A 27,164-nucleotide genomic window follows, 5' to 3' on the forward strand; every position below is an offset into this window, starting at 1 on the left:
TCGGTTGACGTGGAGAGGTCATTTTCTGCTTTCAAAATGATCTTTGATGACCGACGACATCAATTCACCCTTGAAAATTTGGAAAAACACTTAGTTGTGTATTGCAACAAAAATTATTCAGATTAATAAAATCTTTCCGGAAAATGCGATGATTTTTCTTCTCTCATTTATCATATTTCAGTTTTAGGCTTTTTCTTCAGAAATGTGTAGATTCAAGTAAGAAATATTTTGATTTTCTTCCTTTTAACAAAAAAATGCTTTAGCTGTGTTTGTTGGAAAAAGTAAGTAGTAGTATTTAAATAAGTTGAACTTTTAATTTCTATTTTAAATGCATATTTCTAGTTTTAAGAGCATATATTCAAGTTTTTTAGTGCATATTTTGTCCGTTTTTTAGTGCATATAATCGGCTGTCTACTAATAACGATAAATAAAAAAAGAGCAAGCAAACAACTAATAACGATAAAAAAACAAGCTATCAATTAACAAAAAACAAAAAGAATTAACAGTTAATAACTAATAAAAAAACAAAAGAATATAACTTACATCAAATAAAAAAAAAGTTGCAAAAGGGATTCATTTTGTACCCCAAGTGATAGTTTCATTGTCAACTGGGTGTGGCCAATTTATGATCAAACAGGAGGGAAATGTGGGGACAAACCAGTAGAGCACTTGCACAGCTGTCAAGATTCATTGATCAGTTTCTCCCAACTTGCATTTTGTTATTTCGTTCATTGGAAATGCAGGTGTTTTTACTTTTTTTTAAACTGCTTTACGAACAGATGTTTCATTTGATGCAGATTTTTTTTCATGCTTTTTTTATTTTTAAAAGATTAAATAAAGTTACTTACTTCAACAGAATAAAATTCCAAATAAAAAGATAATAGAGCTGATTTTTTTCTCTTATTAATAAAAATTTCTTTTAAAAAAAAATTAGATCAGATTAAGTGCCAAAATTCGGGTCATGCCTGATTAAGGGTCCCATACTGTATGATGTTTATTTTAAGTTATATTTTTTTCTTGCTTAGTTAAAGTTCTTTGTAAGCACAAATATGAGTTTTCAATTTATGCTTGCTTAGCATTTTCCACTAAACACTCAACTATTCCGGTATTAAAGTGAAGTCTTGCTCGGCGCTCTGGGCGATCGCCTGCCTCGGCTGCATAATCGCAATCGCCTACAGCCCCAGCCTTATGGCAGAGAATATTTGACTTTTCCCCTCATTCTCGGGAAAACAAGATTCTGTGCAATGACATCAGACATGAATCGTAAGCCCACATTATGCCATGTAATGTCCTGTGCTGTCTCAGTAAAACTTTTCATCCATTTTCGTTATTTTGAATTTGAATTGCGGATTGATAATGCAGTGAAGTAAGTAATTTATCATTTTCTCTAAACTTTTGATTGGGATTGCAAAAAACGAGATTGCAACTGATATAATTTTTAATATATTTTCTGTTTTCAGTTACTTGTTGACTGTTTATCTAACATCCCATATATCTCATTATAGAGTGTGTGCCATCATTTTTTCCCCCGCATAAATTAAAGTTTTGGAATATGCAGAGCCTACTTTAATCAATATTAGAAAAATGTAAATCATACAGATATACTCGTGCGATAATGAGATAAACATTTAAATAGCATTGATTTGTATAGTTTATTATAAACGTTACAATTCATTACATTATGATTCATGCTTGATTACATTCATGGTCAAAATCAAAAGAGCATAAAACGAAGGTGATTTTAATAAATGGCGGGCACTGTATATCTTTTATTGTCATTATTCAAAATTTTTGTATGCTTTAATTTTAAGTATTTATGAGCAAGTGTAATATTTCCATTATTATATGCCCTAAGATCAGGGTTCGCCTAGTGGGCCCACTTTGAAAAAACCCGCCCGGGTTTTATTGGGTGCGCCCGCCTTGAAAAAACCCACTTGGAACGATAAGTGGGTTCTTTCAACAAAAAAATGTTTTTAATAAAACTTATTGGTGCACGTTTAATTTTATGTAATTTATTGTGCAGCATGAACTTGTCAAATAGAGTTGCATGATTTATGTGATTAAGTTTTTAATATTTGTAAAAGTAAAAGAAACTCGAATCTATAATTTTATAGTACTATTGAAAACTTTAAGTGGGTTTTTTCAAAAAGATATATTTTAATGAAATTAAATCAAATAGAAATTTAAATAATATAGTCTGAAAAGATCAATTTTTCAAATATAGTTGCATGCTTTATATATTAATATTATTATTAATTCATATGTTTAAACAAATTGAAAAGAAACAATTTTTTTTTTTTTTTTTTTACTAAGTGATACATTAATGCATTTAAACAGTTTCATTTTCTGGCTTTAAAAAAATAACCTAAAACTTTTTATAAGAGAACTTTTTAAAATTATTCATCTAAAAATGAAAACATTTTCCTAGGGTTAATTAGTTGAAAAAAATGGGACAAGTAACTGATACTCTTTATAATTATACATAATTTCAATTTCTTTTAATCTTATTATAAAAACATGGAAGTTTGGAAACATGGAAAACATTAAATATTTATTTCACATTTTTATTAAAGTAAAAAGTCAGATGAAATTTTAGTTTTTACTGATTATAAATATTTACTGATTATTATTTTATGATAGGTAATATTTATAATGCTGGAGTTAAAAATTGTGAAACGTTATGTACTTAATAATAAGGAAGATTCAAATATGTATTAGTGATAATGAGTTATTTAAACTTAATATAAAGTATATGTAACAAAATTAAAATAACTTTTTGGATTTATTTCTATTTTTAAGCTTATACAACACTTTTTAATAAATAAAGATATTTACACAATAAAACTTAAAGTTCATGAGCAGCAAATGAAAAAAAAAAACAATTTTCCCCGGGTTTTTTCAAATAAAACCCAGGCTGGTTGGATTTTTTTCTAAAATACCCGGGCTTTTTTCAAACCCTGCCCAAGATTGATTTTTTAGTAAACAGCTTTTAAGGATTTTATTTCCTATTGATAATGTATAAAAAATTGCAAAACGTGCAGACCGACTTTTTTGTTTTCAAAGGCAGAAGTGTCTTAACAGTTTTTATTTCAATTAGAAAATGCTTTTAGAAATAATTATTGAATAATATCAATAATTAAATAACTATTGTACTAATTGTACTAATCTAGCCTCTGTTGTCGCCAATAGCTCAAATTTAAAATATAGTTTTTTTTAAAATAAATTGTCTGACATTTTCATATGAAGAATAGTATAAAGTTCTAGAACTAAAAATTTGTGTTTAAAAAAGTTGTTAAAAATTATAATTATTATTAATATTTGACAACAGGAAGGTTTGCTATTACTGTTAAATGAAAAAGTTTTAAGATTGAAATGTTGCTTGGACAAATAAAAATAAGAATATTTAGAATTAAAAATGGATATAACAGTTAAATACAGTAGTTTTTCATTTTCTTATAACCTATAAGAGCCTGCGTATTTGTTTCTAGCCTGCGTTTTTATCAAATCATTTAAACTATAAGTATAGTGAGTTTTAATAAGATATTCATATTTTCAACTTATTTTTAATAAGAAATTTTGTAACAATACTGTTTCTATGAGAGCAAAATTCTATGATAGCAAATTTAAAATATTTCGAATTTCTGTTATAAATATTTCAAGACGAAAATCATCTCTTTTTTGTTCTTCATATCTTTGACTATTTTTCTAATTTACAGGTAATGAGAAACTTGAAACAAAAAACATAAAGATTATTTACTCGTTTGTCTGATTTTAATAATTTACTGCAAATTCTAAAGGTATTTAACATTGGAAATTCTTAGAGAATTTTTTTAATATTTTAGGCTCTACAAAGATGCCATCAGAAATTTGGCACATCAAGAACAATTTTAAGCAGGATAAAAAAAAAAAGGATTGATGGAGTTCTGAGCGCATGGGACTTCTTTCAAAGCACAGCTGGTGCCCACATTTATATAACCTCCAGAGGCAAAATTAAACCTTCTTCAATAAGCCGAAGAAGAGTTGGAGTTACCAGGGGCAGCAAGGGAATACCCTCTGGGCATCATGAGAAACACTCAAGGAAAAAAAGAAAAAGCTGAAAATGTGAGAAAAAATCAAGGTAGTGAAACAAGGAAAAAATCAGCATCGCATTAGTAAATTTTCATTATCTTTCACTATATTTTATTTTTTTAATTATGTTATTTTTTTACTTATGTTATTTTTTTACTTATGTTATTTTTTTACTTATGCTTTTAATTACTTATGCTTTTAATTACTTAAGACATTTAACAGAATTTAGGAATCTATAAATATATGTTACGCGTGATCGTTGCAGAATAACCTGTATGCAATATATGTAAATAAAAAATATTTTTAAAATTGTTTTTAAAATTTTTAAAATATCTATTAATTGCATTTATTATTCTAATATTGAGACAGCATCAAGGTATCTATGACCATAGTAATAAATTAAGTATTTAAGGGCTTTTATATACATTAAGGAATTGAATCCAGTTTTCGCAAAGTTTAAGATCTAATCTCATTGCAAAAAAAGTAATTTAATAATTTTTTTTTTATAATAAATGCTTCTAGTAATGAAACAAACGCTTTCAAGCATAATTTTTTATATAATTTAACTCAAACTTGTTTTAAGACTCAGGTTAACTCCAGGTTTTCAGTCTGAACTGGTAAAATAAAAAACACAGTCAAAACTCACATAATAACTTACAATTTCTTTCTTAATTTACTTTTAATCAATTATCATTAAATCATATAAAACTAGATATCATTTATATGAAATCAGATATTTTGATAGATTCAGATTAAGTTTAAGATGAATATATATCATTTAGAGTTTAAAACTAGTGACATAGGTCATTAAAGAAAAATCCCTTCATCTGTACATTTTTCCCCTATTGAAATCAATTGCACATATATTTCTTTTGGCACCAGCAAATTTCCGATTACTTTAAAATTTTAAAAATATTGATTATTTCATTTGCAAGAATCAATTGCACATATATTTCTTTTGAGCGTATATACACACATATATTTCTACCTACTTTAAAGCGTGATAAGATTTTTGAATACACTAATTTGTTTTCTAGTAAATAATATGTCTTTGTTAATTTCTAAAAAAAATCTTCATAGAAAAGTTTACATGATTCTTTTATCAAGATTGATTTAATAGTAATAATAATTAATTGATTTAATAATATCACTAATATAAAACAGCTTATGTTTTCTTATGATAAAAGTTAAATAGAATTAATTCTTTAAAATAGCATTCCAATAAAACATGGTAATAAAATGTTACATTATTTTTTGTGATTGGTTTAGCAATAAAATATTTTTATTTCTTTGCAAATACAATTTCAGTAAAGAAAACTTTGAAAAATTAAATCTGTTATATCTAAAAACAAGACTGTTTTATAAAATATAAATTATTGTGTTTAATTAAATGTAAATACAGTGTATTTGTAAAGTGATCCTAACAATAAAAGGTTTTTTTCTTTTTTAATTCTCTACAAAAAGGAATTAATGAGTTATTTTTACAACAATTTATTCCTCACACACTTACAAATTAATTTCCAGATGAACAACATGAGCTAACAGAATAATGCAAGTTGCATGAAAATAGTTTTCTTTCATTCAGGTAAAAATATTACATATATATATATATATATATATATATATATATATATATATATATATATATATATATATATATATATTCTTCAAAAAACTATAATTCAAATTAATTTCTAAAAGAGATAGGACAAATAACTTATTTTGAAAAAATGAAATTTTAACAAAAAACACCTTCAGAAGCGTTCATCAATTCATTTACATTATTTAATTCATCATGGCTAGTCGACGAGGAGAAAGAGAATATTTAATTGTGGTTTAGGTTAATGTAAATTCGTTCTCCCACCACATTTACGCGCTATCATCGCCAATTCCAACTGCAATGGCCGAGTTTCCAATCCGAGGTATGGTCTGCTTATACTCCCCTGGTTGCTATTGGTAAAAAGTTTTGCTATGTACCACCTGTAGCCTATTTCAACATAATATACCGTAATTAAACCGCATTATTGATTAAAAACTTGAAAATTTAGTAAGAAGTTGTATCCAATGAGGCGGCTAATATAGCTTATTTTTTCCTCCCTTATAAAATTTTGCTTTTTAAAAATCCCATTGGAAATTTCATCATCATTTTTTCCACCTGTTACTAGTGCTTTTTATTTATTTCTTCATGTTTAATGTTACTCCAAAGAATGGTCAGCACACCTGGAAATTTCCTCTCTCCCACACTCCTCAATCCTTTCTTGGAATCACTTTCTGGACACCACTATCAACAATAGTACTAGGTCTCTCTTTCCTTTCTGCCATAAGAGCAGCTGTTGAATGTAGGAAATGGGCGTGGAGTGGAGAAGCATAAATCAAAAAGGAATGAATGAAGGAAATCAGAGGGGGGCCAGTGATGACCTCAGCTGTAAAACAAATGATCCCCCTCCAGCCCTTTTTTCCAGGAAATGTGACTCTTTCACTTGTCATGAATGCCTTGCTCCAGTCCTCCTTTTTCTTCAGCTGGTTGTTAAAAACATGTGAATGCTTGATGAATAAAGAGTGCTGATGAGCTTGAGTTAACCTTGAATAATCTTACAATTAAAATTGCTCAAGAAGAATTTCAAACTTCCAACTGAGGATCAGTGAAGAGGGGAAAAGCAATGTGTGAGAATTTTAGACAGGGATAAAAGAAAGACCATCCTAGGGGAAGTCAGTTAAAAAAGAAACCTGATTTGATAAAAGAAAATAGGGAGATGAAATGCTAAATATAGAACCTTTTTTTTAATTGCTCGGGAGAGCGCTTTTTACTGTTTTTTTCTTCATTGCTCATATTTCGATTATCTTCCTCAGCTTATTATTTATTTATTTTTTTATCATTTAATCTTCAATTCTGATGCTTTTTTGTTCTGTTAATATTTTTCTTTCATTAATATTTTTGTTTCGTTTTTACTATTTTCGTTTTGTTTTAACACAACTTGAATTTAAGTTATCCGTTTTAAATGCCTCCCATTAAGAGGAAAAATAATACCGCTGTGTTTAAGCTGTCAGCAATTAAAGAAACTGTGATAAATGGCCTCAAAAAAGTGGAAACTATCCCGTGACAAAACGAAACCGAAAGTAAGGCTGAAAGTGTGAGTGACGGAGATGAACCCGAAATAAACAATGAACTAGCAAACCTAATTTGCTCTGATGCAGAGAGTTCTGATTTTGAGGGATTTTTAAGTGCAGTGATATGAAAATATAGTGATAGGTGATATCTAAATAAATGATTCTTTTTTCTTTGAACAAAATTTTTTTGGATTTATCGTTTATTTCTAAAACAGGATTTTGGAATGCTGATTTAAATGTAAGATCATTTTATTTTTAACAATTTTAATACTTATTGTAATAGTTTTTGATGTATTAATCATTTTATTCATATTTTAATGGTTACTTCAAATTAAAATTAGAAAATGCTTAATTTTACTTAGAAAGTTATTGAAATCTATTTTATATAGTACTAGGATTGTTACTATTTTTTTGTAAATTCAATATCCTTTTATTGGTTTTTATTTAACTATTTAAATTATACACATATGCATATTTAGAGTATGTGTTAAGTCTTTAATCAATACCAAAGTCAGTATAATAAAATTTGACGCGGCGTGTAAGATGGCGCGGCATATCCGGTGAAAAACTTTTTCTTTTCAGCCGATTTTTGAGGTAGGACGTGGCGTATATACCAGGACGGCGTTTCTCCTCGAAATTACGGTATGTAACAACAAAGTGCACGGCCGAAAAAACTGGGCACAAAATCGAGCACTTACAAAAGATTTTTAAATGTAGAAATATCACTATGTGGCATTGTCTTCGGGTTTATTTTCTGGAAACTAATGTTTTTGTGGAGTTCAATGGCAGAATTGCTGCAACACTCTCATACTCACATAACGTTACAGAGTTCTTACAAAAAGACTTTTCCTTAGAGAAGTAAAAAATTTTTACTTTCTTTTCTGCAGAAATGTGATTTTTTTTCTCTCCAGAGTCATTATTAAAAGATACCTTTTTAACCTAAGGGAGATACCTTTATGAGTAAGGGGATTTTTAGCGTAAGGGAGATACAGGAGATACCCTTTTAGCGTTTGAAGGGGAAAGAAATGCTCATGACTTTTCCCTTCTGTTTTTAGAAAAATCAAAAATTACTATATTTTACTTTTCAATAAAATTTGACTGTCAGTAGGCATATTTAATTTTTAACACAATCGATTTTTTTTTTTGGCATTCATTGCAATTGATTTCCACTGTTTTTAAAATCCGATTATTTTAATCCTAGATTAAAAATATGCAATACACTACAACAAAATAAATTTAAAATATATAACAACAGAATTTCAAAACAAAACAAGCATTTAATAAGTTCTTTATGAGAAGTCGGATTCATGTGATTTCGCCGCCTATCTTTTTTCTGGTACTTACTATTACGAATTTTAACTATTTTCTTCAATGTCATAATGATTTACAAAATATGAATATTCCCCCTACAAAATGTGTGAATGTCTTCCATGATAATAAAATTTTTAAAAAAAATATTACATATTCAATTAAAAAAAATTATATACAATTTTATTTTATCAGAATATTTCTTTTTGCTTTGTAAATACAACGCTTCTATTACTTAAAATAAGTAACATGCATATTTGCTATTATTCAAAATATCTTTCAAACATATATTAGAACTAAAGAGGTTTCACGCAGAAAGCCCAAAAATTTCTGCCACAGAGATTGTACAATTTTGGAAAATTCTTTGGAAATTTTGGTGATGAAATTTTGGTGTTGGTTAACACTATGAAATCGTTAACAAAAATAAATTTTTGGCATACTTGGCGAGGTAGCAAAGGCTTTACGCTAGCCCTAAATATCAGCAATTAGCTTTGCGAAAGTTACAAATTACTGATATCACAAATCAAACTAATATGGCTCAATATGCAGCAGTTGCACTGCATGCAGTTTGAAATGAAAACAAATTCTACCTGCCGAGCAGTCATTAAGTTTGGATCTTTCATTCGCCTTAACTCTTCGTCCACTTCTTCAAGTCGTCCCTCTTCAAGAGCCTCCAACCAAGCATCTTCATCATCTACCTTTTTGGACTTCTTGGATGAGTTGATTATGAAAGAGTCTGAAGCAATTGATGGTGAAGCACTTAAAACATCTGGCACCAACAAAAATTATCAGTTAGCTTAGAAACAGTCAAAATAAATTTAAAAATAGCTTGGTATTAATTATATGCCATGTTAATAGTGAGGCAGGCTTAACTAGACAATTGAAAAATGCACAGTTTGAAGAAAACAGAACCCTGAATAGCTTTTAATCTAATGATTGGATTCACACGTACCAGAACTCAACTTCAATGGTTCAATGGCATAATATGCTTAAATATGCTGATTAATAAGTACAGCCAATATTTTAAAACAGGTAGGAAAGCAAACCCAATTTTTTTCTTAATGTACTTAAAATCTTGATATTCAAAATATGAGGATAGCTATAATCTGGAAAAGAGTTAACTCAAGTCCCTAAAGTTTTAGCATAAATCTTTGCAGTATTGTAAATGCTAAAATACTAAATATGAATTAAATTGGTAAAATAAAATAAAAACCTTTTTAAAATTGAATACCTCAAACCATTAACAGTCCTAGCAGCAATAAAAAAAATTCTTAGATTTTGTATAAGAAAAAATAAAAACCTTTTAAGAGACTGATAGCAAATGAAGTTACCAGATACAAATAATCATATACAATTTTATGTAATTATGTTAATCAGCTCTATTTAACACTGAAAAAAAAACTTTTTTTGTAATATTTTGAGTAATGCCCAAGCTGAAAAAATAAATTCTGCATTTATATTACTTAAAAAAAGTATTGCTTTTACTGAAAAGAAGTCAAATCAATATCTTAAAATTGAAACACTAACAAGACATGCTATGGGTACAAAAAGAAAATAAATAATTTATTTTGAATTGCATGTGTTTTATTTAGATTTTATTTTGAATATTTTTTCATCAACTAAATATAGAAATTGAAAATTGGTTTAATCAAAATAAGTAAATTTAGGACATATAAACTCAGTTATTTAAACCTAGGCTTTCTCTGAAAACAAGTAGCCAACTCAAACACAGGGCAAAAAGTTATTGGCAAAAACAATCACATTTGAAAATCATTATTAATTCTGAGTCACATCATCTTATTTTGATCAACTACATAAAAAGTTATTGAAAATAAAATATTGTTATAGAAGATAGAATTCACATAGCATTCTATTCACTCAGTCACCATGGCTCATTTTCCCAGTTAAAATATTTGTTTTTTAATTAACAATTTTTCTTGATTTTATTTTCCCACACGCTGATATTTCAGAAAGGGATGAAGTCACTTTGTTTGCCCCCTCATTACAATTTCGGAATAAAATAAAGTTTCCTACCTAGAAAATAGAGTGAAAATTTGAACTTCTTCCTAGTTTCACTTTACTTTCCCAAATGTCAAGGCACATTATTCGATTTTTCAATTTAATTGCAAAACAAAATAAAATTTTCTATTTGGTGTAAAGCTTCATAGTTGAGAAATAATAACTTTTTTCTCTCTAAAATTACCAATTGTACTTGACTTTGCCTTGGCAAATGTCGAAATAACAGAAGGGGTGAAGCACATAATTCACCACCACACTTGAATTTTAGAGGAATATAAAGTTTTCTATTTGAAAAATGCATGTAGATTCAAACTTGAAAAGAATTTTTTTTTAATTATTAATTTCATTTGACTTTATTTCTGCGAGAGTATAAACTTCAAGAGGGGCGGTTGCCCCCCCCCTCTAGGTTAGCACGCCACAGAATGACAAGATAGTAGATGAAACCACTACATTAGACAGAAGTACAATATACAGAATGCGCTAACAATTAGGGTTGCCACTCAAATGTGAAAAAAATTCCCTGTGTTTTCACTGTACATATTATACACAGTATATTAAGAGGAAACACAATATATTAAGAGGAAACAAAAAACAATTTCCCAGTTTTTATAGAAAAACTTAAAATTCCCTGTTACTTAGGTGATTTTTAAATTCCCTGTATTTTCCAGGCTTTCCCTGTTCACCCTGTGGAGTGACAACCCTGACAATTAACTACATGCAGTTGTAGCTTCCCTTCTGAGAAGCATTTTTGTTCTTTTGAGGGAGGGAAATAATTTTCGAAAAAAGTCCTTTTACCATTTTTTTACTCCATCCTTTATCTTAAAGTAGATTTGCAATTACAAAAAAGACACAAACACAATTTCTTTCCTACAAAAAAAGAGAAACTTAATTTTGAAAAAATGTGATGTCACCCCTTCATATGGGGTCTCCATAACCGCTAGGGCCCCGACATAGTTACAGACCTGATGATGAGTTAGGAAAAAGCGTAAAACAAGGGAAGATAATTAGTCAAACTATTTCCAACAATTTTGATGTTACTATGTCATTATAACAACAGACAAATTTTTAATTGTTCAATTAAATAATAATTTTTTTACATACATATATAGGCAGATTTCATTGCAAATAAGTCATTTTCAGTTTTTTTTTTTTTTCGGTAGTTAGCGCCAGACATTTGTACTTTATATTTAGAATCTTGATATTTCAATGCAATGCTACTGCAACCTTAAAAATTTAAAAAAGCACTAATTTTTAAACTGCTTGTAATTGATTTTATTTTAAACTTTTTGTAGCTCAGATGATTTTTTTAGGAAATAATGAAGAAAAAAAAATTTTCCTATTTAAAATTCATAAAACTTCTACTAACTCAAGAAAGAGAAAAAAAATATCTGAAATATAATACAAAATAAATATAGAATCTAATTTTGCACTATAATGTTTTTGTTTAACCTCGATAGGTTTTTTCTATTTAAAATATGTATTTTTTTAACAGTTTCAATCTGAGAGCATTATAGTTTTTTTTCCAGTAGAATAATATTTTTTCCCAATATTTATATATAAATTATTGATAAAAAAATAAACATTTTTTTTTAAAAAAAAGTATCAGTTTCTTCACTTTTTGAATGAAGTCAAATAATTAAAAGAATTTAATTTTCCATAATATTAATCATACCCTAATTACAAAACAACTTCGGAACTCATTGGTCCAATATTCACCAATATTGGCTCAATAAGGTTTCAAAGGGCTATTATTTTGCCAATATTGAACCGATATAGAAATGTCCAATTAACCTGATATTTTATAGCCACTATTCAGCCAATGTTTACCCTATAAAGAACTTTCAAATTCACCCAATAATTTATTCCTCTTATTTCCCAACATTGAACCTACCTACACAGATTTGTTAAGTTGACCCAATATTTTATAGCCATTATTCAGCCTGTGTCTGTTCGAAGTAGGGCCTTTATAGGTTTACAACATAGGGGCACTATTGAGGTTACTAGATTTCTTAATATTGGTCCTTGAATGGTTTTAAATATAGGATCAATATTAATTTCTACATAGGACCCTTGTAGGCTTACGATACCGAACCTGTAGCGCAGCTAGCACTACAACTATTAAATTCTAGTTCACTACTGTATAAGACAAGTTAACTTGTTTATTACGTTGGGGTACATGCAGGATGCCACTGTCGGTAGTTTAGTCGCACAAGGCAGGCCCCACCATACACTCCAAATAGGTGACTTTCGTACTTGATCTGAATACACCGATCAAAACAATATGAATACAATGAACAATGACTTACAACTCTGATCTTGTGCTGTTTCTACTCAGTCTAGATTAGACACATTGGAGTCCTTTAGCTTAGCCCCACATAGGTGACTCGCGGGCGTGAACACGCTTGCCTCAATCAACAATCTACAAGCCAATATTAAGAGTCCCTACATTTTGTGATATTAGTTCTAGAATGGCTTTCAATAATGGACCAATATTATTTTCTATGTAGGAACCGTTATAATCTTGGGTAAACATTGGGATGTCCAGATTTTTCAATATTGGTCCTAGAATGACTTTCAATAATGAACCAATATCATTTTCTAAGTAGGACCCTTATAGACTTATAATGTTGGGTAAACATTGGAGTGTCTAGATTTTAAATACAGGTTCTAGAGGCAGAGATTAATCTTGTTCAAACATTGAAAGTCATTCTAGGAAATCTGGACATCCCAATATAGATTCCTCAGTGCATGTTCTTATTGAACCCATATTAGCCAATTTTGAGTCAAACTGACGCAAATGTAAAATTGTTGCTAGGGTATTTCTGATTTTAAAAAAATTGAGTATTTATAATATATAAAAATTATATACTATCTTATAAGCACTCAATAATGTTTATATAAAAATTAATGTACTTTCTCCCACTATGCTGTGTAAATTCACAAAATCTTTCTACATGCCATGAGGAAAAAAAGTAAGAATTTAAAAAAAAATTCAAAAATAACTGAGAGCAAAGCAATAAATAAAATAATTTAATTTTAAAAAAATCAATATAAAAATGTGTTCATTTTATGAAAATATCCTGCAATAAAAATGGTATTTTACTTCAAAGAAAGTAAAATAAATGTTTAATCAAATTTAAGAAATTTAAATAAAAATTAAATACTAAGGCAAACTAAAAAAAAAGAACATCTTACCAATATTTTCTGATTCATCACTAGATGCTTCATTTAATTCTGGTTTAGGGACTCTAAAAAAGTAAAAATTGAATGCAATAAGTTATTTTCATTTATAATATATTTGGTTCAGTTGCTTTTGACCACTACGGAATAACTTTAAATATAATCACACTAGGTGGCTATTCTCGTTCCAATGCCTCCTCTGCAACCTCCAAAATAATTTTTGTACTCTCAGTTTGAATTAATAAAAAGCTTTATAAAATGATTTACACCAAAATAAAAACAGGTAATAAAATTGAAAGTGAACAAAAATTAAGAATTTCCTCCCAAGTGAAACAAATCCTCGAGAATGTAAATCATTATTAAACATTTAATTTACATAGAATGAACTGAAAAATAAAGCATAAAAAGAATCACTGCTCAAAACAATGAAAGGGTATTAAGGTTGTACCTGGAGAATTGTTTGAATGATTGATACATTATCGACAGACGTAGTAGACTATAAGATAAAAATGACACTTGTTTGGTAAAAAAAAAATGCATTTCATTGACAGCGTGCGTAGCCAACTATCACAACAAAAAATAAGCACCTTTTAAGCACTCAAAAAATATTTTTAAAGACTGTGTATGTTAACTGAATGCAAAATAATTTTCAAAGACTTTACATGATCATGATAAAATAACTAGTTTCTGACAAAGAGCTGTTTTCTTGATTATACTAGCCATTATAAAATGATCACGAGATTTTTCAGTTCGAGATCAGAGGGTGGAAAATGAAGCCTGAAATGGAGAGTATCTTGCAAAATGCAGCAGAGTTGCACATGAGAGTGCAAGAATCTCACTGAACCCAGCTCAGTAGACACACATGCAGACTCGCAAGTAATTAAACATGCATAATGATTGAAGCTTTCATGCGTTACGGACCAACGGAACGCCGAACTGGATTATTGTTGAATGATATGGGAAAATGTTGGACAGAACTAGGACTGGGCGATATTAGAAATTATAGATTGTAATGCATCGTCAGTTTTGCATCGAGATATAGCGATGTATCACGATATAGTATTTTTTAATTTCATTTACTTGTAAAGCACAGAAAGTCAGATTTCTATCAAAACTTCATACTCAGATTGATTTAAATCAATTTACAAATTTGAAAATATATATGGTTTGCTTAAGAAAGATATTAAATAAATTGACTACAATGTACAGATCTTACTTAAAATATTTATTGAAATGTTTGTTTAGAAATTCATAATACGCGTAAAACAAAGTGTTAAAAAAAAAAATTCAAGCGTTTTTTACTATAATAATAATCTACAAGAAAAGTCGCGCCAAAGAAAATAAAAGCTAAGAGGTACGAAAAGGAACATGCGATATAACGTTATGTGTTCTCAAACTGATTCAGATTCTACAGCTCACCGATCAAGGCCATTTCAACATAAGGAAACGAACATTGTCTTCCACAGCGCGAGTCGACATCAGAACATAAGAGAAGAGTCTTATATCGCTATCTTATATCCTTGCGTGTCTTATATCGCTATACCGTTTTGCGCTCATTGACTTTACTCGACGGCTTAAATCAGATTTCTGATGCATCGCCTTGAATGAAAGTCGCTGTATCGTCTTGCAGATATATGCGTTAAATCGATATGTCTCAATGCATCGATTTATAGCCCAGTACTAGACAGAACAATATAAAAAGCATGCTTTTGCACAATACCTGGCGAAAATCGAGACAGTAAAGGAAAAAATCTCATTTTCGAAAAGGGAAAATAAGCACTTTTTAAAAACACCCAATGAAAAAAGCACCTTTAAAGGCTTTTAAAAAACAAAAATTGAACATAAATTCCTTCAAGCACTTTGCAAAAATGCTATGCACCATGGTTTGAGATGGTGGTAGGCATTCAGCAATTCGTATGCCTAGTATAAGGGTGCACAGCCAGCGGCCAACCGAGTGTTGTCAGAGCTTCTTGTGTATAAAAAAATTCATATAAATGAGATATAAAAAAATTTTGAATCAAACATTTGAGTCATAAATGCACTCAATTTATTCTATTCTAAATCTATGTTGCTTCTCGATCTCCTTTTCATTGCTTATTGCTATGAAATTTCACATTTCAACTATTTTTAATACCATATAAAAATAATGTCAATTTGAGTAATTTTTGCCGATTTCATCATAAATCTAAGAGTCTTTTCGATCGTTTTTTGTCATGTATAATTACCAAATTCCATGTGTTTTTAAAGAGTCTGATACATATTTTATGATAATACAATTTGTGAGTTTTAAATTGCACATCTTATTTATCACTTTTTTTACGTTCTTCATTTGTAACGATTTCAGAAATTCAGAATTTTTATTATATTTATTATTATGACGTGCAAGTTCCAAATCGCGCATTTAAATAATCACCTTTTGACACGCTTAGTTTTTACCCATTTCATCATAAATTCAAGTGACATTTAGATCATTTAGTAGCATTTATAACCACTAATTTCCATGTGGTTTATAAATTCTTGATACATTTAATACAATACTACGAGTTAAGAGTTATAAATCACGTATCTAACTCATCACTTATTGACATATTATTTGTGCCAATTTCATCTTTTTTCAAAGGAAGTTATTAGTACATTTTTCCACGTGATTTTGAAAATGATAGATTTTTATTATGATGTTATTATGCCATACAAATTTCAAATAGCTCATTTAAATGATTACTTTTCTACATGCTCTGTTTTTCTAATTTCATCATAAATCCAAGTGACATTTAGATCGTTTTTGACATTTATAACTACTAATTTCAATCTGGTTAATAAATTCCCTATACATTTGTTACAATATTAGGACGAGTGAGTTATAAATCGAGCATTTAACTAATCAATTTTAAGATCCCGCTTAATGCTGTTTCGGTTTAGCGCTCTTTTATTTCAACCCGGGGATTCCCTGAAATTGTGAGCAGGGACTCGCCCACATATGTACATAACATATCCGAGACAGTGTAATTCTGTTTTTTGTTTGGTGTGTTGCTGTACGAAGGCATTTTTTCATTTGAAACATTTGTTCACATTACTGTAAGTACATATTTGTTTATATTGTTTTTATTTTTGTAAAAAATAAATTTTTGGTTTTATTTTAATTAAAAAAAAACAATTATTAAATTTAATACCTAACCAATTTTCTATCCATTTTCCCCTAACCCCATTATTTCCATGTTAAGATAGTCTCGTTTAGCGCGTTTCGCATTGCGCTCTACTTTGATGGAATGTATCCTACGCATTAAGCGTGGTCTTATTGTACTTAATTTTTGCTGATTTCATTATAAATCCAAGTTGTTTTTCAATCTTTTTTTTTTGGCAGTTCCTGCAATACATTCTCAGGTAACTTTAAAAATTCTGATTTTATTACGACATGCGAATTTCAAATCACGTATTTCAATGAACACTTATTGGCCCACTTTACTTGTGCTAATTTTAATGTAAATTTATTCATTTGTTTTTTGCAATTGTTGCGATGTTTTTCTTCGTAATTTTTACATCCCTGTTAATTTAACTGCTGTGTTAAGACAAATCGCCAATTTAAATAATCACTATTTGATACAATTTATTTGTGCATATTTCACCATAAATATAACTTCTTTTTTCGTCATTTTGATAGTTGGCATCATACATTTGTACATGCTATTTAAAATCCCGATATTTGAATGCAATGTTATTGCACCATGAAAATTGGAAAACTCAAGGAAAATGTGAGTTTTTAAACTGCTTATTGTTTGCTATTTATTTTGTTTTAAATTTTTTTTTAGCTTAGGTAATTTAGTTAGAAAAAAAATTAAAAGAAAACGTTTTATTTTTAAAATTCTGAAAACCTGTTATAATTCAAGAAATATAGAAATAATATCTGAAAAATAATACTAAATAAATATTGAATTTTATTTTGTACTATTTGTTGGATTTGTTTAAACTTTTTTGCTTAAACATAATAAATATTCTTTAATAAAAATACTTAATTCAAATTTATATTACCCTATAAAATGCATATACTTACTGTGCACTTTCATTTTATAAGCTCTACAGTTTCTTTTCTTTATTTTTCTTTCCTTAATTTATACAACCATATATATATATATATATATATATACACATATAAAAGGAGAAAAATAAAATGAAGAAATGAGGGGGAAAATGAAGAAGAAAAATGATTAATGAAAAGAGAAGGAGAAAAAAAATTTCAAAATAACATATATAAAAAAAAAATTTAAATAAAAATAGATGGGCTGACTCAGTGGAGTCTGATTTTCTTGCAATTAATGATAAGAATTGGAGATGAAAGGTGAATCAGGAGTCGTCATGGAGAAATTTTCAGAGAAAGGCATTGGCTCACATTGGGCTGTCTGTCTAACTATGATAATGATGATGAGATATAAAATTTTAGAAATCAGATTCAGAATTTCATTTTAAAATTGTACTAGAAAACAATCAAATTTATTTTTTTTATGAAAATTTAATAAATTACACATTAAGTTCAAAAATAATTCTTTTCTTAGCTTTTTTTTTTATTCACATCTTAAAAATCACAAAACATTAAAACAATTAATTATCATTGTAATATTTGAGTCTAATCTCCATATGAAACTAAAATATTTTACCTTGTTTCTCCAAATGTTTGTCCGCCAATCTTAATTTTGAGCTTCAACCCATGTTTGAGGTTTTCATTTGTTGTTTCTGGACTTCCTTGACCCGATCCTTCATCTCCTTCTTCAAGTCCTCCTTTCTTCTTTTTGTGCTTCTTATGCTTATGTTTCTTATGTTTTTTGTGAGTCAATCCTAACAAATCTGATAAAGAAAAAAGTTTCATTCTGCATGAAGAAAAACACAACATATTCAAAAGTAAGTAGGATAAGGAAGTATGCAAAGCTTAAAAAATATAAATTTTTCATAGAGGTTGTAGTGTATCTAAAAATACAATTCCAATTCACTAATAAGACATGTCAACTCGATTCTATGTTGGGGTACCTAATTATAGATGAAGGTTGACATTGTCTATAACTACTTTCCCCACAAGGTTTTCCAACAGGATGTTGTGATTTCAAAATGCACATTTGAGTACCACCTTATTTCGCTCTGTTTTAATGCATTCATTGTAAATTCAAAAGCTCTGATCAATTTTTCTTCTTTTTTATACTGTGACTGTCATGGATTCTACATAGTCTTTAAAATCCCTATATATATATACATACAGGGGGTGGAAAAAATGGAAACTTATATATTAACACATTTTCTTTTTTAATATTTCTCAAGAAAGACTTACAGAATCATGTAATAACATCAGACAATTCAAAAAAATATATAATTTATAAATCATACTTTTATGTTCAAAAACTTTCTTCCCTTTTGGGAAAGATTTGAATAGTTTCCTGGTATATTTTTAAGACAGCATTCATACTTACATTTTTCTTGATGTAGTTTATTTCATTAGGCTTAGATTATTTCATTTTTCAACTGTTATTTAATTTATTACCATCATTATTTCATTTTTTTTGTGTGCCATACTGGTTGAAAATGGCAAACGAATGGACAAGTGATTGTTATTTATATCGCACCTCTTAGTTTTTTTTCTTTGTCGCGACTTGATATCGTTTCTTGTAGATTATTTTCAGTGGGACTAACTTCGTGATCGCCGTCGTTACCATGTTCTGAACGCAATGTATTATTGAACAGAATATATAAAGAAGAGTTTCTTCATTAATTAGGTAATTTTTTTTTTTAATAAAACTTTTTTTTATTTTCAAATGTGAAAATTATCGAAAATCTAATTTAAGGAGCCTCTAAAAAAATTAATTACAAAGTAATTAAATATGTTAGGATATTTTTTTACTTTCTTCTATTTTATTAAAAACTTTTTGGATAAAACTTCGAATAATTTAATGGGTTTTTATTACTTAAATTTGTAAATCTTAAGTTGTTTTTATTTTTAGACTAAAGTTAAAACAAAACTTATTTTTTGACATTTGGATTTGGACATAAGTCAATCAACTTTGTTCATTCAAATAAAATTGAAAGGTTTGCGAATGTTATTAATTTTTTGGTCCTTTAATCATTTAGCACTTCGTTTTATAAGAAAGTATAATCATTCTTTTTAATTTTCTTTTAATATTATTAGTTAATTAGCTAAATATATTATCGAATATCACAATTCTTTTGTTTTTATTTTTTTAAATTAAACGTTACTTTGTTTTTCGTTCAGAATTCAATTTAATTTAATTATTTATGTGAAATAATAATAGCTAATAAAAAATAGCGTTTCTTTTTCTAAAATTTATTTAGCATAGTTTTAAACATACAAATAATTTTTAACAAACTTATTTTTTAAATTTTCTTCCTATACTGTTAGGTAAATATATTGATGAATTTCAATTTTATTTATTTTTTTATGATTTACTTTTAAATTAAGAAATCTTTCGTTATTTGCGTGATCATTTTTAGAAAACATAAAAAAACTTGCGTTTACTTTTTCATTTAGAATTTGAACATTACTATTGAACTTAATATTTATATAATTATTTATGCATCACAGTACAAGAAAATATTGATTTGTAAAAAACGCTTCTTTAAAAATAAAAACAAAGTTTTTAACACTTAATTTTAAGCGTATGATGAATTTCTTAACAAACCTTTTTTTTTATTTTCTTTCAATAATTTTAGATAGATATATTTATAAAATTCCCTTTTTATTTTTAAACTGAGAAATCTTTCAAGGAGTGAAAATTTTAAGAAATTATAACAAAACTTATGTTGTTTTTTTTTCCCACAGCGATGGTGTTCCCACCTTAACGTGGTGTTGTGGTTTGTGTGTGTTGTCGATCCCGATAGCTATGCCAGCGGGAGTTTCGGCTCCTGGTAGGGTCACCCAAGCCGGACAGGTCGGAGGGGAGACACCAGACAAAGAGGAACCCCCTGGTCCTCCAGGTTGGGGGTTGGGCGTGGGACTAACAACTCCACCTCGTAAAAACCAACATGTTTCGAAATCCAAAGAAGTAAATGCCGGACTGCCTTCATGTAATTTGACCAGGAAACGTTCAATGGAAATGAGATTTGGGTACTGGAATATACACACTCTCTATCAGAGTAAAAATCTGCAACTACTGATCGAGCAAATGGACTCATATAGATTGGACTTGTTGGCTATACAAGAAATGCGCTGGACTGGTAGTGGAGTCTTGGAAAAGAGAAAACACACGCTTTTTTACAGTTGTCATAAAACAAAACATTTATATGGAACTGGCTTCATCTTAAATAAAAGACTCAGCCATCTGGTTATTGATTTTCAAGCTATCTCCCCTAGACTATGTCTATTACGCTTAAAAGGAAGTTTTGCCAACTATTCCATCATTAATGTATATGCACCAACTGAAGAAGGAGATGATGAGGAAAAAGATAATTTTTATGACGAGTTAGATCGCCTCTGGGGCTTATGCCCAAGACATGACGTGAAGATCATCATGGGTGATTTCAACTCTAAAGTTGGTCATGAGGAAGAATTTAGACCAGTTTTGGGAAACTATAGTTTACACGATGTCTCAAATGATAATGGAGTCAGGCTTATTAGTTTCGCTGCATCTCATGATATGATAATTGGAAGTACTTTCTTTCAACATAAGAACATTCATAAGGTAACGTGGAGATCCCCTGATGGATCATACAGAAATCAGATTGACCATATACTAATTAGCTCTAGATATCGTACAAATCTTTTAGATGTAAAAACTCACAGAGGAGCTAACTTAGACTCTGATCACTATTTAGTGATCTGTAAGCTAAGGGAAAGAATCTCAATGGTGAGAAAAGCAAGAAGGGTCAATTCTGTAAGATTTAATTGTGATAAGTTGAGCAATCCTGAGGTTCGCAGTGAATTTCAAACTCAACTCTCAACTGAGCTTAATGCGAAAGAGGATTGCGATGAATTAAATAGGGAATGGCAACAAGTAAAAGATTCTATACTCTTAACAGCACATGAGCTGCTGGGCAGGAAAAAAAGATCAATAAGAACTGACTGGTTTGATGAAGAGTGTAGAATGGTCAATGAAAGAAAAAATAAAGCTTATAAAAATATGCTTAACAGAAAATTCACCAGAGGATCAATTGATGAATATAGGAGTGCACGTAGAGAGGAAAAGAAAGCACACAAAGGAGAAAAAAAAGCTTACAGGGAGAACCAATTTAAAGAAGTCGAATCTCTCAGGACCAACCATGAAAGCAGAGCTTTTTATCGGGTCATCAATGAGGGAAGAAGAGACTTTAAACCTAGGATCTCTCTTTGTAAAGATGAAAATGGAACTATTGTTAATAAGAGAAATAAAATTATGGACAGATGGGTTGAACACTTTGACCATTTACTTAACTCCAATGAGTCAAGTGAATTAAATTTTACGGTCAACAATATCAATAATACACTGGTTGACACTCCGACCCTGGAAGAGGTACAACACGCTATCAACAAGCTGAAATGTAATAAAGCGGCAGGACCAGATGATATCCCAGCTGAAATTCTAAAATATGGTGGAACAATTGTAAACAACATCTGGAAAATTATTCTATCTAGTTGGGAGAGAGAGATATTACCTACTGAATGGAAGTTGAGTATTTTATGTCCAATACATAAAAAAGGGGATGTATTGGACTGTCACAACTATAGAGGAATAAGTCTGTTATGCGTTGCCTATAAGGTCTTCTCAAATATCCTATTTGAACGTCTGTCTCCCATTGTAGACAGCGTCATAGGTGACTATCAGTGTGGCTTCCGCAAAGGAAGGTCCACAGTTGACCAAATCTTCACCCTACGACAAACTTTGGAGAAATGTAGAGAATTTGGAATAGAGACCCATCATTTATTTGTGGATTTTAAGGCGGCATATGATAGTATTAATAGGACTGAGCTATTAAGGACCCTATATGATTTTAATATTCCATCAAAATTAATCAGACTTGTAATGCTCACACTCACTGAAACCATTTCAACAGTACGAATTCAAGGGGAACTATCCACTTCTTTTGAAATTCATAATGGAGTTAGACAGGGAGATGCATTAGCATGTCTTCTGTTCAACATAGCCTTAGAAAAAGTTATTAGAGATGCTGGCATAAATACTACAGGTATTTAATTTAATAAATCAGTGCAGATTTTGGCATATGCCGATGATGTAGATATCATCGCAAGATCTAGGACAGCACTGAGTGAAAATTTTTTGGCACTGGAAAAATCAGCTAGAAAAATTAACTTAAGAGTGAATGTAGAGAAAACAAAATATATGTATTGTGGTACAAAGGAAACCATCCCTAAATTGTTTAAAATAGATTCTTTTAAATTTGAATCTGTAAAAAATTTTACTTATCTAGGATCAGAAATAAACTATCAAAATGACATCAATCCTGAAATTAGAAAAAGAATAATCGCAGCCAATCCCTGCTTCTATGGTTTAAGATCATTATTGAAATCTCACTTAATAAAAAGAAAGACTAAGATCTTACTTTATAAGGTATTAATCAAGTCAGTTTTGACTTATGCTTCAGAGACATGGACTTTAACAAAAAGGGAAGAAAAGTTATTATCAACCTTCGAAAGGAAGGTCCTACGAACCATCTTTGGCCCTATACTCGATAAAGACAACTAGAGGAAAAGATATAATTTTGAAATATATAGGCTCTTTGATGGCGATGATATCATTAAATCTATTAAATTAAGTAGAATGAGATGGGCCGGGCATGTAGTGAGAATGAGCCCAGAACAAACAGCATTGAAAGTCTCTAATGCAACCCTCTCCAATAAAAGGCCCAAAAAGAGATGGAAGGACTGTGTAGATGAAGATTTTGCCATCCTAAAAGTAAAGAACTGGAAAACAATTGCTGGGAGAAGGGCAGAATGGGAAAAGCTTCTGAGGAAGGCCCAGGCCCACAAAGGGCTGTCGTGCCAATGCTGATGATGTTTACTTTTTACTTTAATATTCGAACATTGCACTATTCAAATGAACTTAATTATTATTACTTTTGTGAAATAATAATAGTAAAAAAAATAAAAAATTTGATGTTCCAAAAGCGTTTTATCCATTAATCCATGCTGCTTTTTTCAGTATGCAATTGGTTAGTTTTTTTTCTGTTCTTAAAAACTTTTTTCAAGGCAATAAAGTTAGGTTTTCGTGAAGAATCTTTTTGTTTTTAAACCTATTAATCTTAAATTATCTGCATTTTCAAAAAAATTGTTTTAAAAAAAACTTATGTTTGTTTTCTTTTTTGAATTTGGCCAATTGTCAATCCAACTCTGATTTAAATTTTTAAATAAAGTTAAGAAGTGCTTTGATTTTTAAAAAGCAGGCAATTAATTTTATGTTTTAACTGTCTTATTAATTTGTTTTACTGGATCTTTTTTTTTTCAATTTGTAAACTTTCTTTTAATACTGTTCCTTAAATATTTGAATAGAATTTTAAACATTTTTTTAAACTAATAAATATGAAATCATTTTTTTTTAAACTGAAACACAGCTTATGTTTATTTTTACTTTCTTAATAAATTTGTAATAATTTAATTTCTCTTTTTTTAATAATCAAAAAGGGGGAGATTTCCGTATCGCATATCGCAGGATAATGGCCAAGACTTGGTAACTTCCAGGTAGATGCAAGCGAGTAACTAAAAAAAAAACATCACAGAAAGGGACCAACTCTTCTAGCTACCCCGACATCGACGCTTTTTTTTTGTTTGTTTTTTATTTCGCAAGTTTAAATTTATTAGGCACCTTGGCGATTGTAGCTGTCGCGACAGATCACGATACGGAAATATCTCCAAGAAACACACTAGCATAATAAAATTGAATTCAAAACAAAAATTTAAACCAAACAAACCAGTTGAAATCTCATCTTCTGTAACTGGATCTTTTCGTTTCGGCATGTTAAGAGAACAGCTAGTAAATAAAAATTATTAATTTTTAAACAAGGAAAGAACATATTCAACAGTTTAAAAATGACCAAATTGTTGATGATGATTATCGACGATCTGTTTTGGAGCTTTTTGCAATTTCCAGCTTATAGCTCGCTTATGTCCAAGGTGGCGGTTGTTGCTGTTGTTAATTTACGTCGCACTAGAGCTGCACAATGGGCTATTGGTAGGGCTGCAAGTTTGTTGCGGGAAAAAAGACCCCAAATTCGGTTGTTGTTGTTGTTGTAGTTCATTTACGTCGCACTAGAGCTGCACAATGGGCTATTGGCGACGGTCTGGGAAACATCCCTGAGGATGATCCGAAGACATGCCATCACAATTTTGATCCCCTGCGGAGGGGATGGCACCCCCGCTTCGGTAGCCCAACGACCTGCACGCGAAGTCGAGCACTTTACGGTAGCACAGTTTAACGAGGACCCATACCGCACACCCTCGGTCCCTGCGCAGACTGATCCAAGTGGGTCACCCACCCGCACACTGACAGCAGCCAGTGATGCTTGACTGATCTGCTGGTTAAGGTGATCTGCTGGGAACCGTGTCTTAACGATCAGTCCACTGCGGGACCCCCAAATTCGGGGAAAAATCGCGGGAAATTTTGAAAATTACACAAATTCTAAACATAAAAAAATTTATTACATAAATGAAGCAAAAGACAGAAATTGCGCAAATAATAAAAAAAAAGCTTAAAAATACACAACAAAAGTATTTCCTTGAATTTCAAGCAATATTGGCGATCGAAATGGGCTGCAGGTGGCGTAGAGCAGAACTCTTTTCCTATGGCAACACTTCACATGCTTTCCCCATTAGCGTGTGGAAAGTCATAGAGGAAGGAAGCACGTTAGTTTCTCTCTTGATTTTCATATAGATTGAAATCTTTTAACTTGAAAAACTATATGGAACTGAAAACTACATTAAACATAGTTCTAAAGAAAAGTATTATGGAAATTTTAAAAAATATTCTTATTAAATGAAAAGGGAAAATATCGTAGTACATTCCTATACAACTGAAAAGAGGAGGAGAGGGAAGGGAGAAGGGCTAAAGGCATGAAACCGGTCTCTCCCCAGATGGCGTATTCTAGAGAGCCTAGCGTATTCGAGTGTTGCGATCGCGAATTAATATTTTTATTTAAATGAACAGAATTTTGGTAACTTCGAATTGCCACTTTTGTCAATTTTGGAGCGTTCGGTCTTAGATTTCCAAAACTCGATCAATTTTCCTTCACCAACACGCAATTCCTTGGCCGTTGCTTTGTAAGAAGTAATTGCAGTGAAAACTCAAATATTCTACATTCAAACTATTAGTTACAAGCCCCTACTAACTACTAGTCCCCCCGCCCTTTCATCTAAGAAACTGATCCATATTTAAGAAATCACAAGAAGCCGCCTAGGAAAAATTAACTGGATATGTAGAAAGGCAGTAGAAATTTCATTGCCCAGTGCAATAGCATGTATAACAATTTTTCTGTCAAAGATTTGATTTATAACATTTTCCTTCTGTTGTGATTCCAATTTCTTTTGTACTCTTACTGACTTCAGGAAGGTAATTACCCTCCCTAAGTGTAGAAAGACCACCTTAGTTGACAAGATTGTGATTATCTCTTCCCAGATAGCAATATAAGGTTTTTTCAACACAACAAAAATCTTTTCATGCAAACCTAAAAAGGGTTTTTTACACGGTTTACGTGTAAACCTTCTAACCTTAAAACGAGGTCTGCGACAATCTGCTCTATTCTACGCACATTACCCTAATCCAAAACCTTGGAAAACAACCTTCAACAAAACAACCTTAAAACGAGGTTGTCTTAGGGTTTTCAAGCGGGAAAAAAAACCTTGAATAAAGCTAGTTCTAAGATGAAAATCATCTTAAATCTACATAATTATAAGGTTTCCGTTTGCAGCGTTTTCGTATGCTCAGCTAAAATCTACCCTGTCATAAGATTTTCATTGACAATGCAATTTAATGCTATTGCTAGTGTACGTCGGCTAAAACGTCATTCTGATGTCATCTTTGATGTCATCTCTCCCACGATTGCATGACGGCGCGTTTCATTGTTTGTTTTATATTTTACTTCTTATAGCTTTCCCAGTCCGAGGAAAATTCTCCTTTCCATCAGTTCTGCTTGATTATTTTGGGGAAAATAGTCGTTTTTTATCAGTCTGACTTACTTTGATGAAGGAACTTAATGATTTACAAGTTAAAATATCGTTTAATATGAAATTTTTTATTTTATTTAACGATTTGATTGATAAAAACACAAAATAAATAGAACATATGTAATACTCAAGTCGCGCAGTGGACTGATCGTTAAGACACGGTTCCCAGCAGATCACGGAAGTCAAGCATCACTGGCTGCGGTCAGTGTGCGGATGGGTGACCCACTTGGATCAGTCTGCGTAGGGACAGAGGGTGTGCGGTATTGGTCCTCGTTAAACTGTGCTACCGTAACAGTGCTCGACTTCGCGTGCAGGTCGTTAGTCTACCGAAGCGGGGGTG

At 30.2% G+C, this 27,164-nt stretch overlaps 1 protein-coding gene across 1 annotated transcript in view; it reads right to left on the reverse strand.

Moving 5' to 3' along the window:
• Positions 1-24,824, reverse strand: part of LOC107441061 (INO80 complex subunit B) — a 66,264-nt gene extending 41,440 nt beyond the window's left edge. Inside the window, exons 1-4 of the mRNA XM_087161884.1 lie at positions 24,577-24,824; positions 18,333-18,519; positions 13,699-13,751; positions 9,075-9,253 (exon numbers count right to left, since the gene is read on the reverse strand). Of these exons, the coding sequence (XP_087018010.1) occupies positions 9,075-9,253; positions 13,699-13,751; positions 18,333-18,519; positions 24,577-24,622 (465 nt within the window). The 5' untranslated portion in view covers positions 24,623-24,824. The remainder of the gene's footprint in view (positions 1-9,074; positions 9,254-13,698; positions 13,752-18,332; positions 18,520-24,576) is intronic.
• Between the last annotated feature and the right edge of the window lie 2,340 nt (positions 24,825-27,164).

This window comes from Parasteatoda tepidariorum, chromosome 4, assembly GCF_982258835.1.
Source record: "Parasteatoda tepidariorum strain Cologne lab strain chromosome 4, Ptep-v5.0, whole genome shotgun sequence".
Classification (NCBI taxonomy): Eukaryota; Metazoa; Arthropoda; class Arachnida; order Araneae; family Theridiidae; genus Parasteatoda; species Parasteatoda tepidariorum.